At 36.8% G+C, this 20503-nt stretch overlaps 1 protein-coding gene across 3 annotated transcripts in view; it reads right to left on the bottom strand.

Moving 5' to 3' along the window:
• The window catches only part of LOC150109475 (armadillo repeat-containing protein 8-like), a 235349-nt gene that overhangs the window by 10960 nt on the left and 203886 nt on the right, over positions 1–20503 (bottom strand). For all 3 annotated transcript variants that reach the window (XM_090408488.1, XM_090408504.1, XM_090408496.1), the window contains one exon: positions 8773–8866. In XM_090408488.1, coding sequence (XP_090264614.1) covers positions 8773–8866 — 94 coding nt within the window. The remainder of the gene's footprint in view (positions 1–8772; positions 8867–20503) is intronic.

Here is a 20503-nt window from a genome sequence, read left to right as displayed (position 1 = left end):
GCGGTCGTATCTCCGCGGAAGGAATAAGCCTAGCAGTCTATAGAAAGCCAGATTGGAGCACGTGGACATTTCATTTATGGAAAGGCAGATTACGGTAGACCATTGACGTGATACAGAACAAAAGGGCAGATAAGTAGACTTTATTTGTATTTTACCAGATTGTGAATGAGAGATTTGTCCCACGTTGTAAAACAGAAGAAAGAACATTACTGATATTAATTAGGACTTGCTATGATTTAGAGAGGGTTACCTTAAATCTTACTGTCTACTATTGTAATAGAGTTGCATAATATGTTATAGGCGGTTACGAATATGTCTAGAGTGAGGAATTGCTAATTTATGAAGGGATTGTAAAAGATATAAATGCTATCTTGTGTAGTTTGAGTGAACTACTGAAAATTAGAGTTATTGTGATAATCATGCATGATTAAGGTATTTAAGAGTACAAATAAGAATCTTACTTTAGAGAATTACAGCATAATCAGTTTTAAGTATACTTATATTATTGTATTATTTTAACTCTATCCTAACTGTCAGGAGCTCTCTTAAGATGGGAATTAAGCTTATTGTATTGTATGTACATATTTATGATATCTAATAAACCTTGCTTTTGTATCTAACTAAGACCATCTGTGATTTTTGGAATCCGATGCACCTCTTATAAAAGTAATACGAACCTATGCGGGAGACTAGAGAAAAGTAGAGTTTGGCCACGTCTGCGAAGTTGCAACGTATCACTTAAGTACTGTCTTGAGATCACCTCTTGATTGATAATATTGTTTAATCTAATAGCGCTAAGTGGCGCAGCGAAATATAAATTTTCTTGGCGTTTTACGAGAGGTTGATCTCAGACACTCTGATACTCTGGTGTTGCCACGATCTCGAGGCAATTCCATTGTCCCCCAGAGGTACCACGTGATACCCGTATGAGAGTTTAATGGGGATCTGACCCAAAGACTAAACGATAGTTATATGAGTAGAAAGATGACACAACACTTGTGATTGTAAAAAATTTGTTCTAATATAGCTATTTTTAACATGCACTGGTTTACTTTTACAAGCAGCATGCTCTTGATCCAAGTTTGAAAGACATCTTAAACAGTTTAACAATTGAAGTAAAAGATAAAATAATAACTGAAGAAGGTTAAAATTTAAAGTTCATTTAATGGCCTTAGATCACTAAATTGAAGCCTATATAGTTCATGATTATATGAACTATTCATGCTGCCCAAGAATTTACTTATACAAAATACACCTTTCCCATGGGAATGTATTGAAACAGCATTGAAAAGAAAGCACTTGCCCTCTTAAGGTTTCTAACAAGAATCAGCAGTTCAAAACAGCTGTCAGACCAATAAAAGCTTAATCAAAAGCATTAATAAAAGGTGAATATAAACATATGGGCTGATGGCTAGTGCTTGTCTTTTAAGTAGTGTCATGACAAGGCATCATGACAAGGCAACTTTGATGCTGAAGGTTGTATTCTCATAAGTTTATTTTGAACCTTATAGGTTTCAAATTGGCTTTGAAATAATGATGGATTTTTAAGATATTTTCATTTAATAGGATAGCATAATGATTGATGATAACAGAGGCTAAGAAATGAAGTAAGTGAATGCTGTTAATAATAGAGAACTTTTACATATTGCACTAAATGAAACATGATTATAATTTTACTGTAGCTGAATCTTCCTTCATCAAGAATTTATCTTTTTCAAGATAAGCAAAGTATATTTGTTAATGTTGTTCTTCTTCTTCCTAACATGGATTTTAGCTGTTCCGGTCTCGTGCCATCCCTTTCTTGTCTTCCAATTCTTCTTTTTCCATTTATTTTATATCTGTATAATATTTTTGGTAGTCTGCTGTTGTCCATTCGATTTAAACGTTCTATACATTGTTGTTTATACTGTCTTATGTAGTAATTAATAGGTTCTATATTCAGGAACTGTAAAATTTCTTCATTTGTTTTATGGTCCCACTTGGTATATCGAGCTGTTTTTCTGAGAAATTTCATTTCTGCTTTTTGAATTCGATTCTCATCTTTCCTTTTTATGGTCCATATTTTGCTTCTGTATATCCGCGCGGTTAGCTTAGTGGCTATGCGCTTCGCAACCATATGCCTGGGGAAGGAGTGCCCTAGGTTCGATTCCCGTCGGTGACGTGAGGAGCTGAAGGATCTTCCTCAGCCATAGCCAAGTTAGCCAGTCTTGGGCGTGGACTGCAGGGTTTTTTCCCCAGTTTATTCTGGGGTTTTTCATCCCGCAAAGCAGGCAAACTGGCCTTGAGAACTCAACACTACAGGCCATAGGATACACCGGGGCATAAGGCTGACCACTTTATCCTGTAAACGGAGTGAGGTCCGATGATCAATGGACCCTCGACACCGCAAGGTAAAAGAGGGTATAAGGAAGATGAGATGAGATAGTAGAGTTGGTTTTGACAAGACATTATATAGTCTGATTCTAGTGTGTTTTTGTACTAGGGATGGCTCATATATATTATTTATTATGCCATTTACTTTGACAAAGTTTGATATTTTAGTATCTATATCTTTGTCTTCTTCATATGATAAATCACATCCCAAGTATCTAAATGTATTTACTCGTTTTAATATTTTATTATCTATCACTAGTTTACTTCTTATTGGGTTTTCTCATTGGGGATGCTTAAGGGTCAAAGCTGTATAACTGAGAGGAGACCTCCACATAGCCTTTAAAGGAATGCGGAGAACCGACCAGGGCTTCTGACCTAATGTCCAATCCTCACCTTCTCGTGGTGCACCCTGTTGGGTATCTACTTTGATACTGAACGAACGAGGATGGGCTGGCAATTTGGGATTTAGCCGACCAAATTGTATTCTTATTGGTTAAACCAAAATAAAAAATGATGGTACAACATGACAAAATTTCATGCCGGCTGGGGCGTCGCCCGGTTAAACAAGGCCCCCGTTGTTTTCGCCAGGGAACCAGGGCGAACAGCGAAAAGTCAGCTACTGGAACAAATCTGAAAACAAACCCCAACTCAACATCACCAGAGTTAAAGATCGGTACTATCAACGTAAGAAGCCTGAATGGCAAAGAAATGGAGCTAGCTGAGGAATTAGATAAGTACCAGATCAACATAATAGGGGTGACTGAAACAAAAAAGACCAAAACTGGTGAGATCTTTCTGAGCAATAAATACAAAATGTTATATTCAGGCAATGACAATCAAGGAAAAGAAGGAGTAGCCATAGTATTCAACACAAAATACGAGGCTAATCTTCTTGAATGGCAGTCAGTCTCAAGTAGAGTAATGCGGGCAAATATGAGAATGGGGAACTGGACAATGAGACTTATTTGTGCCTATGGTCCCACAGAAGGTTCTACTAAGGTAGAAGTGGAGGAATTTTTTGAGGCTTTAGAAAAAGCAACTGACACAATGAAAAAGGAAAAGTTGGTCCTTGTTGGGGATCTAAATAGCAGAGTAGGAAATGATTGTGAGACATACAAAAATATTTTGGGAAAATTTGGAGAAAAGAACAAAGCTAATAATAATGGCAAATATCTGTTGGATTTCTGCTCAGGACATGGACTGGTTATTACTAACACCATGTTCCAACATAAAAATGGGCACAAATTCACATGGAGAGAAGAGGCTAGGAATAAGAAAAGTCTCATTGACTATGTTATTGTTGATAGTGATGTTTTCTCCCTGGTGCAGGACACCAGAGTGTACATAGGATTTGAAATTGGAAGTGATCACTATTTAGTCTTGAGCAGGATAAAATTGAATTTCATATTGAAAAGAATAACATGTAAGAAAGTTTTAAAGCGAATAAAAGTTGAGCAGCTCTCAGATGTAAACTGTAGACTAAAATACAGAAATATTATTGAAAAGAAAATGAAAGAGTTTGAGAACAGGAATCAAACCTTGGAGATTCAGTGGCAAACTCTGAAGGAAACATTGATTGATTCTGCCAGAGAGGCATGTGGTGAGGTTGTGTGCAAAGATAAAAAAATCAGAACTCCCTGGTGGACACAGGAAGTTAAAGAGGCAGTGAAGGAAAAGAAGAAAGCATATCAAAAGTTCCTGGCAAATAAGTCAGCTTTTACTCTTACAGAATACAGAGACAAATGTAAGAAAGCTAAACAGTGTGTAAAACTAGCTAAACAAAAGTCATGGGAGGACTTTGGCAAGAATATAGAAAATAAATATCAAGAAGGTGGCAAAATATTCTGGAGGTTGTTGAAGAAGCTTAGGAATGGAGGAAAGAGTGCTGTAAAAGGAATTAGAGATGATAAAGGTGAAATGAAAACAGGAGAAAAAGATATCCTTGAAGTATGAAGTAATTACTTTGAAAAACTGCTAAATGAAACAAGCAGTGATGACAGCACAGTGATAAAAAACACTGACCAGGCATGCAGTCAGGAATACATATCCATACTTGAAGTAGAAAAAGCCATCAAAGGCTTGAAATGTGGAAAGGCAGCAGGAGTAGATGATATTCGACCAGAAATGCTGAAGTATGGTGGTATAAGAGTCTTACAGTGGCTGCACTGCATAGTTCAGAAAGCCTGGACAGAGGGACGAATTCCCGATGATTGGAGTAGAGCTCTCATAGTACCCATATATAAAAAGGGAAATAAAACTGAATGTGAGAATTATAGAGGTATTTCCCTACTGAGTGTTCCTGGCAAGATCTATGCAAGTATACTTGAGAAACTGTTGAGAGGAGTTGTGAAAGAAAGGCTTGGTGAAGAACAAGCTGGATTCAGGCCAAATAGAGGCTGTCAGGATCAGATCTTCACTTTACGACAAATAGTCGAGAAAGCATGGGAATATAACAAAGATCTGTATTTAAGTTTTGTCGATTTGGAAAAGGCATATGACAAGGTGCCAAGAGAGAAGCTATTCAATACGCTGCAGTTATATGGTGTCAATGGGGCATTATATCAAGCAATACTTAGTCTTTATTTGAGTTGTGAGTCAGCAGTTAGAATTGAAGGAAGTACAGGAAGATGGTTTAATGTTAAATCTGGTGTGAGACAAGGATGTACATTATCCCCTCTGTTATTCATAATCTATATGGATCACATTATGAAGGAATGTGGTATAAACCTGATATCAAAATTGGAGATGTTAATGTGAGCTGTTTGCTTTATGCGGATGATGTTATACTTCTAAATAAATCCGCTACAAGTCTGCAAGATTCTCTGACTAAATTGAATAGCTGTTGTAATAGATATGGTATGAAGGTCAGCAATAAAAAGACAAAGACAATGAAAATAGGCAGAATCATTGAAAATGTCAACTGTGTTGTGAATGGAGAACCTGTGGAACAAGTAAAACATTTCAGCTACTTAGGCACAATTTTTACTGAAGATGGTAAACTAAATATAGAAACAGACAACAGAATCAGCAAAGCTGGTATCGTGGGAAGTCAATTGAATAAATTCTTATGGAATAAGAAAGAAATTAGTCGGAACACTAAATTAGCTGTATACAAGACTGTGTTCAAACCAATTTTAACTTGTGGATCTGAGAGCTGGGTCAGAAGTAAAACACTTGACCAAAGACTAGAGACCGCAGATATGAGGGTCCTGAGAAAGATTAGAGGCATGAACAGATGGCATCAATGGCAATATCATATTAAAAATGAGGATATTAGGAAAGAACTTGACATTGTCAGCATCCAGGAATGCGTTAGCAGAGCTAATCTCAGATGGTATGGTCACTTAAATAGAATGGGAGAGGAAATATTAGCAAAACAAGTGTTCTCTGCCAGGTTGGCAGGGAAACGACCCAGAGGAAGACCAAGATATAGGTGGATTGATACAGTAAAAAGTGCCTTAGAAGATAGAAATATAAGATCTGATAATGTTGGAGTCTTGACAAGTAACAGACTGATTTGGAGGAAAATTGTAGATAGGAAGTTAGTAATGATGTAATTTTTTCATGTAGTACTGTCATATCCTGTACACCCCTTGAGGGTACATGGCAGGAATTTGATGATGATGATGATGATGATGGGTTTTCTCATTTGAATGCAATTTTTTGTTTTTTTTTTCTTTAGATATTGTCATATTATTTTGTTTTGAGATATCATTCAATGATCTTTGTAAATCATCTTCTGATGTAGCTAATACTATTTGATGATCTGCAAATAGTAGTGCATATCTTCAGTTGTGGGGTTATTTGTTTACCAAATGGGTTATACTGTTTCCAGATTGTTATAATTTTATATACAGGGTGATTCAGAACTCTTGGACCAAATTTTAAGGGGTGATAGAACACGCCTAAACAAGCACTTTTCGTCATACAATGCATGGTCCGAACTCAAGCGATGAAGCGCTAGGGGTTAGCAACTATTGTGTCAGGAAATGAAGAAACACAAGAATGACAGAGGAGATTTGAAACAATTGCAGAAATTACAGAACATAAATTAAAGAATTTTATTGAACAAATTACAGAAACTGCTCAAAAAAGTGACCGGCAACATTAATGTAGGCTTCACACCTTCGACATAGTGATTGGCGTACATTGGCGAAAACACCAGGCATTTTGCATACAGTGGCAATAGAAATCCAGGCAATAAGGTCCTCATTGGAATCGATGGGGCTATCGTAGATCAGGCTTTTCATATGGCCCCATAGGAAAAAGTCCAGATATGTGAGTGATCAGGCAATCGTGGCAGCCAAGCAATTGGACCACCTCGACCAATCCATCGTCCTGGAAATGTTGCATCCAAGACGTTCCACACATCCACGCTGAAATGGGGTGGTTCTCTGTCGTGTTGGAACCACATACATGTTTGAATGTTTGCTGGAACAAGGTTCAGTAATTCTGGCAAGACCGCTTGTAAAAATACGAGGTACGTTCTCCAATTCAGTCGTGCTGGCAGAAGGTATGGGCCAATCAAATGGTCATGTAGGATTCCATACCAAACATTTATGGAGAAACGACACTGGTACGAATGTGGACATGTGGCGTGTGGATTTCTGCTCACCCACACATGATAACTGTGAGTATTAACAATGCCCTGAAGTGTAAAGGTGCATTTGTCAGTGAATAAGACATGTGCATCAAAGTTTGGCTGCACTGCAGTCTGCTGCAGGAACCACTGTGCAAAATCCACACAAGGCACGTAATCTGCAGGTGTCAAGGCATACACCCCTCTGTGCATGGTAGGGGTGCAATTGTTTGTCTCGCAGAACTCACCACACCATCGATTGGGGCACACGTACGGCATGGGAAATTGCTTACGTGCTACATTCGGGACAATCTGCAACTCTACGGTAGAATTTCCTCTGTAACACGTGGCGTCCTTGCATGCCCTGTATCCTGCATGCTACTGACAAAGGAGCCCATTTTACACAGATACCAGTGCAATCGCTGAAAGGTTTTATGACCAGCCACACGTCTGGTCGGAAAGCACTCTCGGTACAGTCTTTGGGCTTCCCTCGCATTCCTGTCCGCAGCTCTGTAAATGAAATGCATGTCAGCCTTCTCCTGATTTGTGAAAGAATCCATCCTTTTTGCACTCCACAGTAGAAATAACGGCTGCAAAAACTAGCGCTTATAAGTGTTCACTGGAAAGCGGCCTCTAGCACTTCACCACTTGAGTTCGGACCGTGCATTGTATGATGAAAAGTGCTTGTTTAGGTGTGTTCTATCACCCCTTAAAGTTTGACCCAAGAGTTCCGAATCACCCTATATATATTGAAAAGCAGAGGTACTCCTCCTGATATATCTTTCTATTCTGAGATGTGTTCTAATTTAACTGCTATTTTATTTCCTGTATATATTTCTTGAATGGATTGTAAAAGTTGTTTTGGTATATTTAAATTGGTTAATATTTAAAAATAAGCCTGTGTAGCTCAGTGGATGTGGCGTTTGCACACCACCGCGCTAGGCCGCACGAAGGAAGTCTTGGTTTCGAGTCTAGTCGGCGACTAGAGGAAATTTTTCTAAGCCTTTTTTCGACCGGTTCCCGAGTTAGTCGATCTCTGGCACGGGCAAGCAGGTTTTTCCTCCCGGAAACTCGGGTTTTTCGTCCTGTAAACTCAAGAAAATCGACCGTAGAACCCACATTATTTCAGACATTAAATATCTTGTGTTAGGGTTAGGTACCACGAGATGGCGGCACATTTGAGCCGTCTCTCTTCACTGCGCACCGCTTAATTAGTGATAGCCTTGGGCCATCTGTCTCTGATTGGGTACCAGTGGAGATTGAACTGCCCACTCAGTCTCCAAAAGTTAGATAGGGCTAAATGGCCTCGCCTACTCCCGTATAAATGGGAATAAAAAGGCGTTAGCTGATTTTTTTTATTTATTTTTTATAATATTTTAAAAAAAAATTTTGTCTACTAATTTTGTCAAGGGCTTTTTCATAATCAATAAAGGCTGCATGTGTTTCTTTTTGAAATTCTCTTCTTTTTTCTGTTAATATTTTTTTTTTAATCTGCTAATGTTACATTTAACATATAATATAGTTTTCATTCCCTGTGTGTGTTATATAACTGATTTATGCTATATAAACAAGAGCTAATGAAAAGATACATTTTCAAAATTAAAGAGGAGGGAAAAAGAAAAGTGTCATATATATTAAAATTACTTTTCATTAGTTTGTCAAATAAAGAAAACTTTTGTTCATCTAATGAAAGAAAAAAGCAGTAAGTATTTAAAAATATTATGCTTTCTACAAGCGTACAATTTTGACAAAAATTCTGTCACATTAACAGGTCAAGGTCTAATTTTTTTTTTGTCAAGAAGAGAAAATACAAGACTTACTTATCAAAAAGGGTGGTATCACTGGTGGTAATAAGCTGCTGCAAAAGCTGCTGGACTCCCATATCCTTCAACTTATTCTGTCTTTCTAAGGCACCTAAAATTTTTGCAAAATTACACAGTATGTGAAAAGATTGTTTTGAAACAGAACCAAATATTATAAAATTGCATACTTTAATCTCTCTTGTTTGAACATCTGTTTAATTCTACTTTCCATATAAATTGGTATTGAGAAATTACACAATTACACAGTATGTGAAAAAATTGTTAGAAACAGAACTGAATATTACAAAAATGCATACTTTAAAACATTGTGACATTGAAACAGTCACCCACTAAAATGCTATATGAAATTATTCAAAATAATCTCCATTTGTCAACAGATATCTTAATATGCTTATTTAGATAAACCTACAGACATTCTTGAAACTGATATTGAGAGGAAAAGTTTTGTTTATTTTCACACCCTTGAACTTCAAAATAAATCTCTACATAAATGTACGAATGAACAGAAAGGTCGCAATTTGTCTGCCATTATCACATCTTCAATACTACGGACTTTTTTTTTTTGTTTGTTCTATTTATTATTTATATAAATAATCTGATAATATCCCATCAAAACCCATATGCTGCTGCTCTTTTCACTCAGTATCTCTATAAACTAATATTTTCAATATTCCTTATTTCAACATACAGCTTTTAACTGTCAATTTTTTTTTTCAATAATAAAGTTTGCAGCAAACTCTCATAGTTAGAACACCAGGATCACCAAAATGCTTTGTGGAGCAAGTAGTTACAAAAGCCACAGTGAAGCACTGATTCTGCAAAAGCTGGAAAGTTGTTGTGATATGTCTCGTGTAACGACATGAGTCATCAATGTGGAAAAGGACTTTATCAAAGTCTCTGGAACATGAGGTTTAAAATTTCCACTCCTGACTCTGATCCTAAACTATCTCACTTCAACACCAAACATTAATAATATAGTTCAAAAGTCCTATCAGCTTGAATATTCATCACATTCAAATCTTCAGATTAGCTTATCTCTGAAAGCAGTACCTAAATTATATACTGTCAATTCTTAAATATTTACAAGTCAACAACATTTAAAAAGTACTTGTGATAAACTGAAACTTTAAATTGATATCTGCTAACATCCAATAAGCATAACCAGAGACATAATAATGAATGGAGCTAGCATAAAATTAATTGTTGCAGAAGTTTCTTATAAAGTGTAATGATAACACAGGCTAAGAGAAAAAAGGAGAAGGAAAAAAAGAAATGCAATATTATACTTTTTTTCAGGCAATCCCAGCAATAAAATGTTATGTTATATTGTTTTGCTAATCTTTCATTTCTCATTCTGTGATCATTTCATCTTTGGATCAGTTTATGCAATCTTCACCATTTAATTCTTCATTAATATCATGTTCTTTCTGAAATCTTCATTTTTAATATGGTTCTACCACTAATTGCATATATTCACTCCTCTAATTTTTCTCAGAATAATATCTATGGTTACCATTATTTCTAATACCTATTTTATTTCTAATCCAACTTTTACAAAATAATGTTAAAATTGGTTCTTGAGAGTCAGACCATGCAGTATTCAGTATTCTATCAGCTTGGTATTTTCTCTGATTTTTCTCTTATTCCATATAAATTTATCCAATTGGCTTCCCACCATACCGTCCTTATTTTTCCACATTTCATTTATCATCTTCACTAAAAATTGTGAGAAAGAAATGAAGAAATTATGAAAGAATTAAACCAAGAACCAGTAATAGAAAAAATTAAAAAATATAAACAAAAACACATGTTCAAAGAATGAAAACAGAAAGATTACCAAAACAAGCCTTAAAGTACAAGCCATTAGGGAAAAGAAAACCAAGACGTCCTCTTAAACGATGACTTCTAAGGCCAGAACAGGCCATGCCTAAATCCTTGATACGCATGATGATGATGACTAAAAATTGTGTCTAGATAGCTAAAATGGTTAACACATAATTCACTAGTGAGTTTACTCCTTGGAGGTTACTAAAATAATAACAATGACATTTCAATAAAAGTAAAGAACAAAGCTTAATCTCTCTTGTTTGAACATCTGTTTAATTCTACTTTCCATATAAATTATGAATAAAATAAGAGAGAGAGAGAGAAAGAGAAGGCAAGCAAGCAAGAGAAAGACAGCACAATGCTGTATACCTGTATACCCTTCATTTCTAACTGCCACTTTGCTGCTTATAAGTATGCTGTAATGCTGTGTCTATACCAGTGGTTCTTAACCGGTGTTCTGCGAACTGGTTACACGTGTTCCGCTGGTGAAAGATGTCACATGACACAGTTCTGAGTGCAATTGGCTACTCTGATCCTAACAATTGAAGACTGCTATGCACGTTGATTTCTAAACCAATAGAATATCGTTTATAGGTATTATTTTTAATGTGTAAAAATTTAACAATATTGGAAGAAAAGATTTCAAGTTACCTTCCTTCCTTCCTTAAATATGCACAGTTATGATTGGATACAAAATCCATTTGGCACAGTTAATAGATTGAGTTGTGAATTTTTGCTACAAGAAGAAGAACAATTAGTTACCTATGTCAACAGATCATACTTTAAAAATGAAATTCTCTGAAACAACTCTTGAAGAATTTTGGATTTTTGTTAAAGCCGAATACCCAGCTTTCTCCACAAGGGCACTGAAATTTTGTTAGTTTTCAACATATTTGTGTGAGCTCGGTATATAAACTTGGTTAAAAATTGGTTTATATTCTCAATATAAACCAATATAAAAACTAAAAAGCATGAAAGACTTCCTAATATAGACAAAGAGATGAGGGTAGCTATATCACATATTAGACCTGATATTGCTGAAATCTCAAAAGCCGACAAACTCAAGTATCGCATTAAAATAAGTTCCATTTTTATAAAAGACAAGTCCATGCATATTTTTATTGTTAGCTTCATGACCCTAAAGCTTTTGGTGTTCCCCAAATTTTTCTTATGATCAAAAGTGTCCTGTGACTTCAAAAAGGTTAAGAACCACTGGTCTACACCATGGAAATCTAATGTTGAGCAGTTTTTTGCATAATATCTTATTTGCTTTTTCAAGATCAACAAAACTGAAATAGAGATCTTCAATATATATCCATGATTTTTCAACTATACTGGTATCTGAAGCAATGGACAAACCTTTTTACATTTTTATCAGTATAAGAAAAAATTTTCATGACTACAGCAACATAAACAAATTTATTGCCGAAGTACTAATAAATTATCTTACACAAAAAATGTGTTATAAATTTCATAGAAATAAAAATACAATATGTTTTTGGCAAAAGTTACAAATTTCTTAAAAATGTAGCCAAGGAATTAATGTAAAGTGCCTACAAAAAACTATGCAGAGAGAATTTCAGCATTGAATGTCCATCTCAAACTGTGATGCATGTCTCACATCTCCAGAAGTATCTCCATTGCTCGTGTAAGATGTGGCATTTGTCATTCATAAAAATGAATTCTTTGCCTACAGCACCATGAAACAATCGAACGTGATATTGAAGAAATTAGTTGAAATATTGTTCACCAGCCATAGTCCCCTTTCAAGAACTTGTAGCTTGGTGTGTCCATTAAGCATAATGTCTCCCCACACACCCCCAGAACCACTGTATCTATCCCCCTTTCAAGAACATTCTCATGATGGTAAGCAGTAACACTTTCACGTCAGATCAAGTGTCGTCTGGAATCGGAGGAAAGAACCAAACGACTCATCTGTAAAGAGTACATTAGCCCATTGGTGTCCTGTCCAATTTTTATGGAAACAACACTACTGAAAATGTCTCTATAATGAGCTATGAATAAAGGGATGCAAGGTTACAGGCCTGCCACAATTTGTCGAGATATCTGTGTACCTGTGCTTGATGGAGCCGATTTGCAAGCTGGCCTGCCATTGTGTATCGATTATATTTTGCTGTTATAACCAAAATTCTTTCTTCACACTCTGTGGAAGAGTAAAGGTGAGCTCTTAGTAAACATCTGGAACACATTTCATTGGTTTGAAATGCTGTCCAGAGCCTGGATGCAACACTACATGAGATTCTTAAACCCTCTTGCAATATCAGTAATTCTGCAGTCTTCTTGACGCTTTCCAATAATGTTTCCCCACATGAATTCATCTAGATGATTTCTTTGAGACATCACAAGACATCTAACTTTATTCCTTCATGAAAAGAGCTTCCTTTCCAATTCTCTTAGTGCAGTCTTTTGGCTTTTATCCTATGAGTGTTACCACGTGGCCCCTTTGTGTGCAATTTGAAAATTTGAATGTGTACCTGCTTTCTACTCGAAAATGTCAGTTACACAAATTACCGCAACCTGATTCTGAATTTGCTGTTGTAATCTTCAGAAATAGGGTTCATTCTTAGGTTTTGGACACCAGTGTAGTTAGAGAATCCTGGAGACTTACACTGGATGTGCTTAGGAGTACATCATCATCTGAATAAAGCAAAGAGCTAAGTTTGGTATTTCTAAATCTAATATCAGGTTTAATGCCACCTTCTTTCATAATGCGATCTATATAGATGATGAATAAGAGTGGAGATAATGTTCATACTTGTCTTACACCTGATTGTACAATCAGGTGTAAGATCTTGTACAATTGATCAAATGATCTTCTTGCATTCCCTTCAATTCTAACTGCTCATAACTTAAAGACTATGTATTGGTCTGTATAATGTTCCATTTATCCCATGCAACTGCAGTGTTTTGAAAAGATTTTCCCTGGACACCTTATCATATGCCTTTGAAGATCTACTAGGCCATAGGCTCCCAAAGTGGGTGGTACCCCCCCCCCAGTGGGTGCTGAAGCCTTCTGGGGGGTGGGATGAGAAGCATTTGGGGGAGTTCAGGCGATCTAGGGGTCGGTGGCTCTTTATAGAAGAAATTAATAATATATATTTAAAAATTAATTATTTTCGTGATTTTGTGATTAGATAATCATTTAAAATTTAAATATTGCATTTTAATTCATCTTATGCCCGTCTTACAGGATCAATTTTTTTTATCAATTTTCTATTTCAATTATTTAATCATTTGGAAATTTACAATGTCAGATAGAAATAGATGTATCCACGCAGCAGACGAGTCTCAACTAGTAGTATGTCGGTCAACTATTACGTAGGTAATTCACTCAGTTCAGCATGTTTTGATAGGAATATGGGTGCTTGCAGTGACTTGTTCAAAGCACGAGTACAATGGTATCGCAAACAAGTCGATTCGAGCTAGATTTCAAATCTATAAATACCAGTGATTTAGGAATAGGTTTCATTATTTTTTGTGTGCTTTGCCAACAATTTTATTTTGTGAATGTTATAATGGGGGGGGGGGTTATAAAATTTATGTCTTGCAAAGTGGGCGGTGGCCTGAAAAAGTTTGGCAACCTATGTACTAGACCTTAAATATGGATCTTTGTCATATTCCCATGATTTCTCAACTATTTGTTGTAAAGTGAAATTCTGATCCTAGCAACTTCTAGTTGGCCTGAATCCAGATTGTTCTTTTCCCAGTTTCTCTTCCATAATTCTTCTCATACTCTTTTCAAGTATGATTGCAGAAATCTTACCTAACACTCAGTAGGGAAATTCCTCTCTAATTCTCAGATTCAGCTTTATTCTCTTTTTTATAGATGGGAACTATGAGACCTAGAATTCGATCTTCTGACTAGGCCCTCTGAATTATGCAGTGTAGACACTGCAGAAGTTTTATAACTCCATATTTGGCATTTCTGATCAAATGTCTACTCCAGTTGCCTTTCCACATTCCAAGTTTTTGACAGATTTTCTACCTCGAGTATTGATATATACTCCTGTTTGCATTTCTCTTGAAAATTTTCTACTACAGTTCTGTCACTGCTTATTTCATTTAACAGTCTTTCAAAGTAATTACTCCATACAACTAGCATATTCTGATCTTCAGATTTCATGTCACCTTTATCATCTTTGATTCCTTTTACAGTATTCTTTCTTCAATTTATAAGCCTCCAAAACATTTTGTCACCTTCCTGATACTTACTTTTTATATTCTTACTGAAGTCTTCCCATAACTTTTGTTTAGGTACTTTCACACACAGCTTAGCTCTCCTACATTTTTCTCTGTATTCTTCAGCTGATTTATTTGCTATGAATTTTCAGTATGATGGGGTGGGGGGATGAAAAGTAACAGTATAATATAAAATAACAATAAACACCTAGAACAAAAATGATATTAAAGCAATATAACCACAAGAAAGAACATATCTATGTTCTTTATATCAGCTGCTGCTTTTTTTTTTTTTTTTTTTTTGTTCTAGTGTTTATCAGAACTTTTCAGCCCCCCCTTTCCCAACTGCTTATTTAACTTCATTTTCCACCATGGCATTCTTATTTTTCTATCTTTGCAGACAACTTCACCACATGTCTTCCGAGCTGAATCACTCAATGTTTTCTTCAGAATTTGCCACTGAGAATCCAAGGTTTGGTTTTTGTTTTCGAACATTTTCATTCTTTCTTCAAATAATGTTTGTATAGTTGAGTATACAGCATACCTGTAAAATATGCTCAAATTTAATTCTTTTTACATACTGTTCTTTTCAATGTGATCTTCAGTTTTATCCTACTTAAAACTAAGTGATGGTCACTTCCAATTTCAAATCCTCTGTACACTCTTGCATCCTGAACCAGCATGAAGATATCAATATCAACAGTCAATGAGGCTTTTCTAATTTTTTTGTCTTCTCTCCACTTGAACTTGTGCACATTGTTTGTGAACATGGTGTTAGTAATGACTAATCCATATCCTGAGCAGAAATCCAGACCATTATAATAATTAGTCTTGCCCTTTTCTCCAAATTTTTCCAAAACATTTCTATATGTTTGGTGGGATTCATTTCCTACTCTGCTGTTTAGATCTCCAACAAGTATCATTTTTTCCTTTTTTTTTCCCTTTTTTTTTATTATTATTTTTTTTTAATGTCAGCTTCTTGCTTTAGTGATCAAAAAAATCCTCCACTTCTTCCTTAGGAAAACTTTCTGTGGGACCATAGGCACAAATAAGTTTCATTGTCCACTTCCCCATTTTGAAGTTTGCCCTCATAACTCTGCCTGAAATTGGCTTCCAATCATGAATTTTATATTCATGTTTGGTACTGATTGATGTTGACCAAATTTGCTACTCCTTTCTTTCCTTTATTATTGCCTGAATTTAATATCCTATACAGATTCTTTATAAGATCTCACCTGTTTTTGTCTTCTTGGTTTCAGTGATGCCAATTATGTCCATATGGTACATTTCCAGTTCTTCTGCAAGATCTATTTCCTTTCCATTTATACTCCTTATACTGATGGCTGCCATTTTCATTTCTTTTAGACGAAGAAGCTTAATATCTTTTAGATGTTAAGTTTCTTCTTCTTCTAGATGTTGAGCTTGAATTTGTTCCAGCAGATGACGTTTCACTGCTCGTCCTGGTGAAAACAGCGAGGACATCGTCTAATCGAGTGGCACTGCAGCCAGCATAAAATCTCATGTTGCATCATCATATTATTTGTGACTTAAGCCAATAGAGAGTACAGTTTGGTCGGCTAAGTCCCAAATTGTCAGTTCATCCTCATTCATGTAGTATCCAGTGGATACCTACTAACCAGATGCATTATGTGAAGGTGAAGATTGGACATTAGGTCAGAAGCCCCAGTCAGTACTCTGAATACCAAAAACCTATGAATGTAAATTTAAAGAAGCTAGTAAAATTCTAATTAATCCTCTTATTCTTAAAAGCAATGATGGCCAAAAAATCTCAGAAATATGAATGGTACACATTTGATTCATGACTTATTTCAAACAGGTCATGAATTAAGAATATTGGTACACTAATTACTCCAGGAACTCTAGACAATAATCTGACAATAACCTCAGTCCTAATTTTTGTTATTCATTAGGCCACTAATAATAATGCTAAAAGTTTCTAGCATTTTTTATTAGAGAATAATATAATAAAAAAGGACTAGTTTTCATGTAGTGGTTGACCAAACAGTGATATTTTAGCATGCATGGATTTATGTAATTTGTTTCTTTGTGTGTGCGTGTGTGTGTCTCCAGATGATGGCTTTAATATGGAGGTCAAATGTCAGGTAATCATCATCATCATCAAATTCCTGCCATGTACCCTCAAGGAGTGTACAGGATATGATAGTACTACATGAAAAATTTACATCATTACTAACTTCCTATCTACAATTTTCCTATAATTCAGGCTATTACTTGTCAAGACTCCAATATTATCGTTATCAGATCTTATATTTCTATCGTCTAAGGCACATTGTACCGTATCAATCCACTCCTTTTTTTCCTTGATTGTGATTTCCTGAATATAACATTTTGTATTTATTGCTCAAAAAAATATCACCAGTTTTTGTCTTTTTTGTTTCAGTCACCCCTATTATGTCAATCTGGTACTTATCTAATTCCTCAGCTAGCTCCATTTCTTTACCATTCATGCTTCTTATGTTGATAGTACTGATCTTTATCCCTGGGGATGTTGAGTTGGGGTGTGTTTTAGGATTTCTTCCGGTAGCTGCCTTTTCGCAGTGTGCCCTGGTTCCCTGGCAAAAACAACCAGGGGGGGGGGGGCATGTTTAACTGGGCAACGCCCCAGCTGTCATGAAATTCTGTCATGGTGTACCATCATTTTGTATTTTGGTTTAAGCCAATAAGAATACAATTTGGTCAGCTAAATCCCAAACTGTCAGCTCATCCTCGTTCGTTCAGTATCCAGGTAGATGCCCAACAGGGTGCACCACGAGAAGGTGAGATTGGACATTAGGTCAGAAGCCCTGGTTGGTTCTCCACATTTAAAGGCTATGTGGAGGTCTCCTCTTAGTTATACAGCTTTGACCCTTAAGCACCACTTCTTTTTTGCTGACATTGGCTATGTTGAATTCTGATAATGAGTGAGTATGTTTTGGTATCTGATTTTTTTTTAAACTGTTATCGTCCTATTTCTCTGATGAAAAAATGTGTGTGTGTGGGGGGGGTATCTGATGCTCCAGCTGGTATGACATTTTATCTTGTTATATCATCACTACCGTTTGGTTTAAGTCAACACAGAATGGGCTAGCCAGCTCATCCTCATTTGTTCTGCATTCATGTAGGTACCTAAAGAATGTGAAAAACCAACCTAATAGGTTGGTTTTTCATATTCCTTAACCAGTCAAATGTCCATGTAGATGAAATATATCAACCATCTTACACTTCACATTATTTCAGTGGAATATCAATGGGATTACAATTTTAATGGATGCTTTGCATCCATGTTATGGTTGACATAAAAGCACATCATGGCCAGCTGGATAGTTAAAAGGATATGTGGATCTCCTCAAAGTTAGCTAGCTTTGATCTCCTACACTTTCAGATTACTTCTTCTGCAGCTTTTCCCACTTAAGCAGGGTCGCTGTTTGTAGTGAGTCTCCTCCACAATCTCCTGTCTTGGGCTGTAGCCACATCCAAGTTCTTTATCCTCAAGTCCTCCTCCATCATCTCTTCTTTGGCTGCCCATGCTCCCCCCCCCCCCCCTGCACATCTATCTGCATGACCTTTCTTTCTCACATGCTCTTCCTCCCTCCTCATCACATGACCAAACCATCTCAAACTTGCCTCCTGCATCTTTGCTCCTAAGTTCGTAACTTTCACTATTCCTCTTACATAGTCATTTCTCAGACGATTCTTTCTGGTCACACCCCACATCCACCTAGGCATTCTCATCTCTGCTATCTCCATCCTGCTGATGTTATTTTTCCTCAGGGTCACAGTTTCCATAGCGTACGTCATAGCTAGTCTCACTACTGTCTGGTAGATTTTGCCTTTTAGATTGCTCGGCACCCTCTTATCGTATAGCACTCCAGACATCTCTCTCTCCAGTTCCTTCATCCCACTTCCTTTTCAGCCTCACCATCCTCTTTCATTGTTGAACCTAAGTATCTAAAGTCACTGATCTTCCTGATGACATTTCCTTCCAGCTCCAGATCTGTCTCCTGGCTGCCATCCACTTTGTAACACATATACTCTGTTTTACTTCTGCTAAGTCTCACCTCTCTCTCTTCCAGTACTTTCCAGTTCAGCTGCCACTTCTCTTGATTCTGCACATAGAACAGTCCAAGGCACGTCTTCTCTCACCTCCTCCGTCACCACCTCCATCACAATATTAAAAAGGAACGGACTTAATGTTGACCCTTGATTCAAGCCAACTGTCACTGGAAAACCTTCTGTCTCTCCCAGGCAGGTCAGAACTCGTCTTCATATTTCTGTACATCTCCTGCACTAGCCTGACATATTTCTCCAGTACCTTCTTCTCCCTCAGACACCTCCAGACTTCTTGCCTTTGCACTCTATCATACACTTTCTCCAGATCAATAAATACCAGATGTAGCTCCTGTTGCTTCTCTCGAAACTTGGCCATCATCTGCCATAACCTAAAGATAGCATCTGTCATCGATCGACCAGGCATGAAGCCAAATTGCTCCTTTGCAATCTCCACCTCCTTCCTCAGTCTTCTATCAAGAACCCTCTCTAGGATTTTCATTGTGTGGAAATCAACTTTATTCCTCTGTAATTCTTACAGTCTTGTGGATCCCCTCTTCCCCCACTTCTTTCCATGCCTCCACTGGGATGCTGTCAGGCCCCACTGATTTTCACTCTTCATCCTCTTTATGGCCTTCTTCACTTCCACTCTACTAATGTTCTGCACCATCCCCTCATAAGGCTCCCCATCTTCTCTGTGAGTCCTTGCATTTTCTTCATTCAAAAGCCCTTCAAAGTATATTCTCCATCTTTTTCTTATATCCACATCCCTCCTTAATACCCTTCCTCCAGAGTCTTTGATCTGCCTCACATGTACGATGTCCTTTGATGCCTTATTTCTACATTTTGCCAATCGATAAATCTTTCTCTGTCCTTCCTTTTTTCTAATTGATCATAAAGGTCTTGATATGCCATGACCTTTGCCTGTGCAACAACTCTCTTGGCTTCTTGCTTTTTCTCTCTGTCCTCTTCAACTATTGACTCATCCCACTTCTGCTTTGCTTTCCTCTTAGCCGTCACTGCTTCTTGTGCATTATTATTCCACCACCAACCTTCCTTGTGCTCTCTAATCTTTCCAGATGTTTCACCAAGCACCTCAATTGCACAGCTTAGAATTGCTTTTGAATTATGTCTCCACCAATCTTGTACACTTTCTAGTCCATCTGAAATACTCTCTAACACCTTCTCTCTAAAATGATTCCTCACACGCTCTTCTTTTAAGCAAAACCCACTTAATTGTCTTCCTCCCATGGCTTCCAAAGGTTCTTATTTTCGACTTTATTTTAAAGTCTGTGCACAGCAGCTGGTGTTGTTGCACCACTTGATCTGTTGGGATTACCTTACAATTTGTTACTGCCTTAAGATGTTTTCTTCTAGTCAAAATGTAGTCAATCTGTGAACTGCTGTTGCCGCTTCTACATGTTATCAAATGCTTTTCCCTCTTACAGAAAAAGAAGTTCACAATTGCCAGATCAAAGGCTACTGCAAAGTCCAAAATCCTCTCTCCTTCCTGGTTCATCATTCCCACTCCATGGCAACCATGCACCCTTTCACAGTCCCTACTATTCTGTCTCCCTATGTGTCCGCTCAAGTCTCCTCCGACAATCACCATCTCATTTTCTTCCAGTTCCTT

This window comes from Typopeltis vanoorti, chromosome 2 (assembly GCF_054136105.1).
Source record: "Typopeltis vanoorti isolate ZY-2024b chromosome 2, IOZ_Tvanoo_1.0, whole genome shotgun sequence".
In the NCBI taxonomy this organism is placed as follows: Eukaryota; Metazoa; Arthropoda; class Arachnida; order Uropygi; family Thelyphonidae; genus Typopeltis; species Typopeltis vanoorti.
Note: the sequence above shows the minus strand (reverse complement) of the source record. Positions and strands in the feature narration are given on the sequence as shown.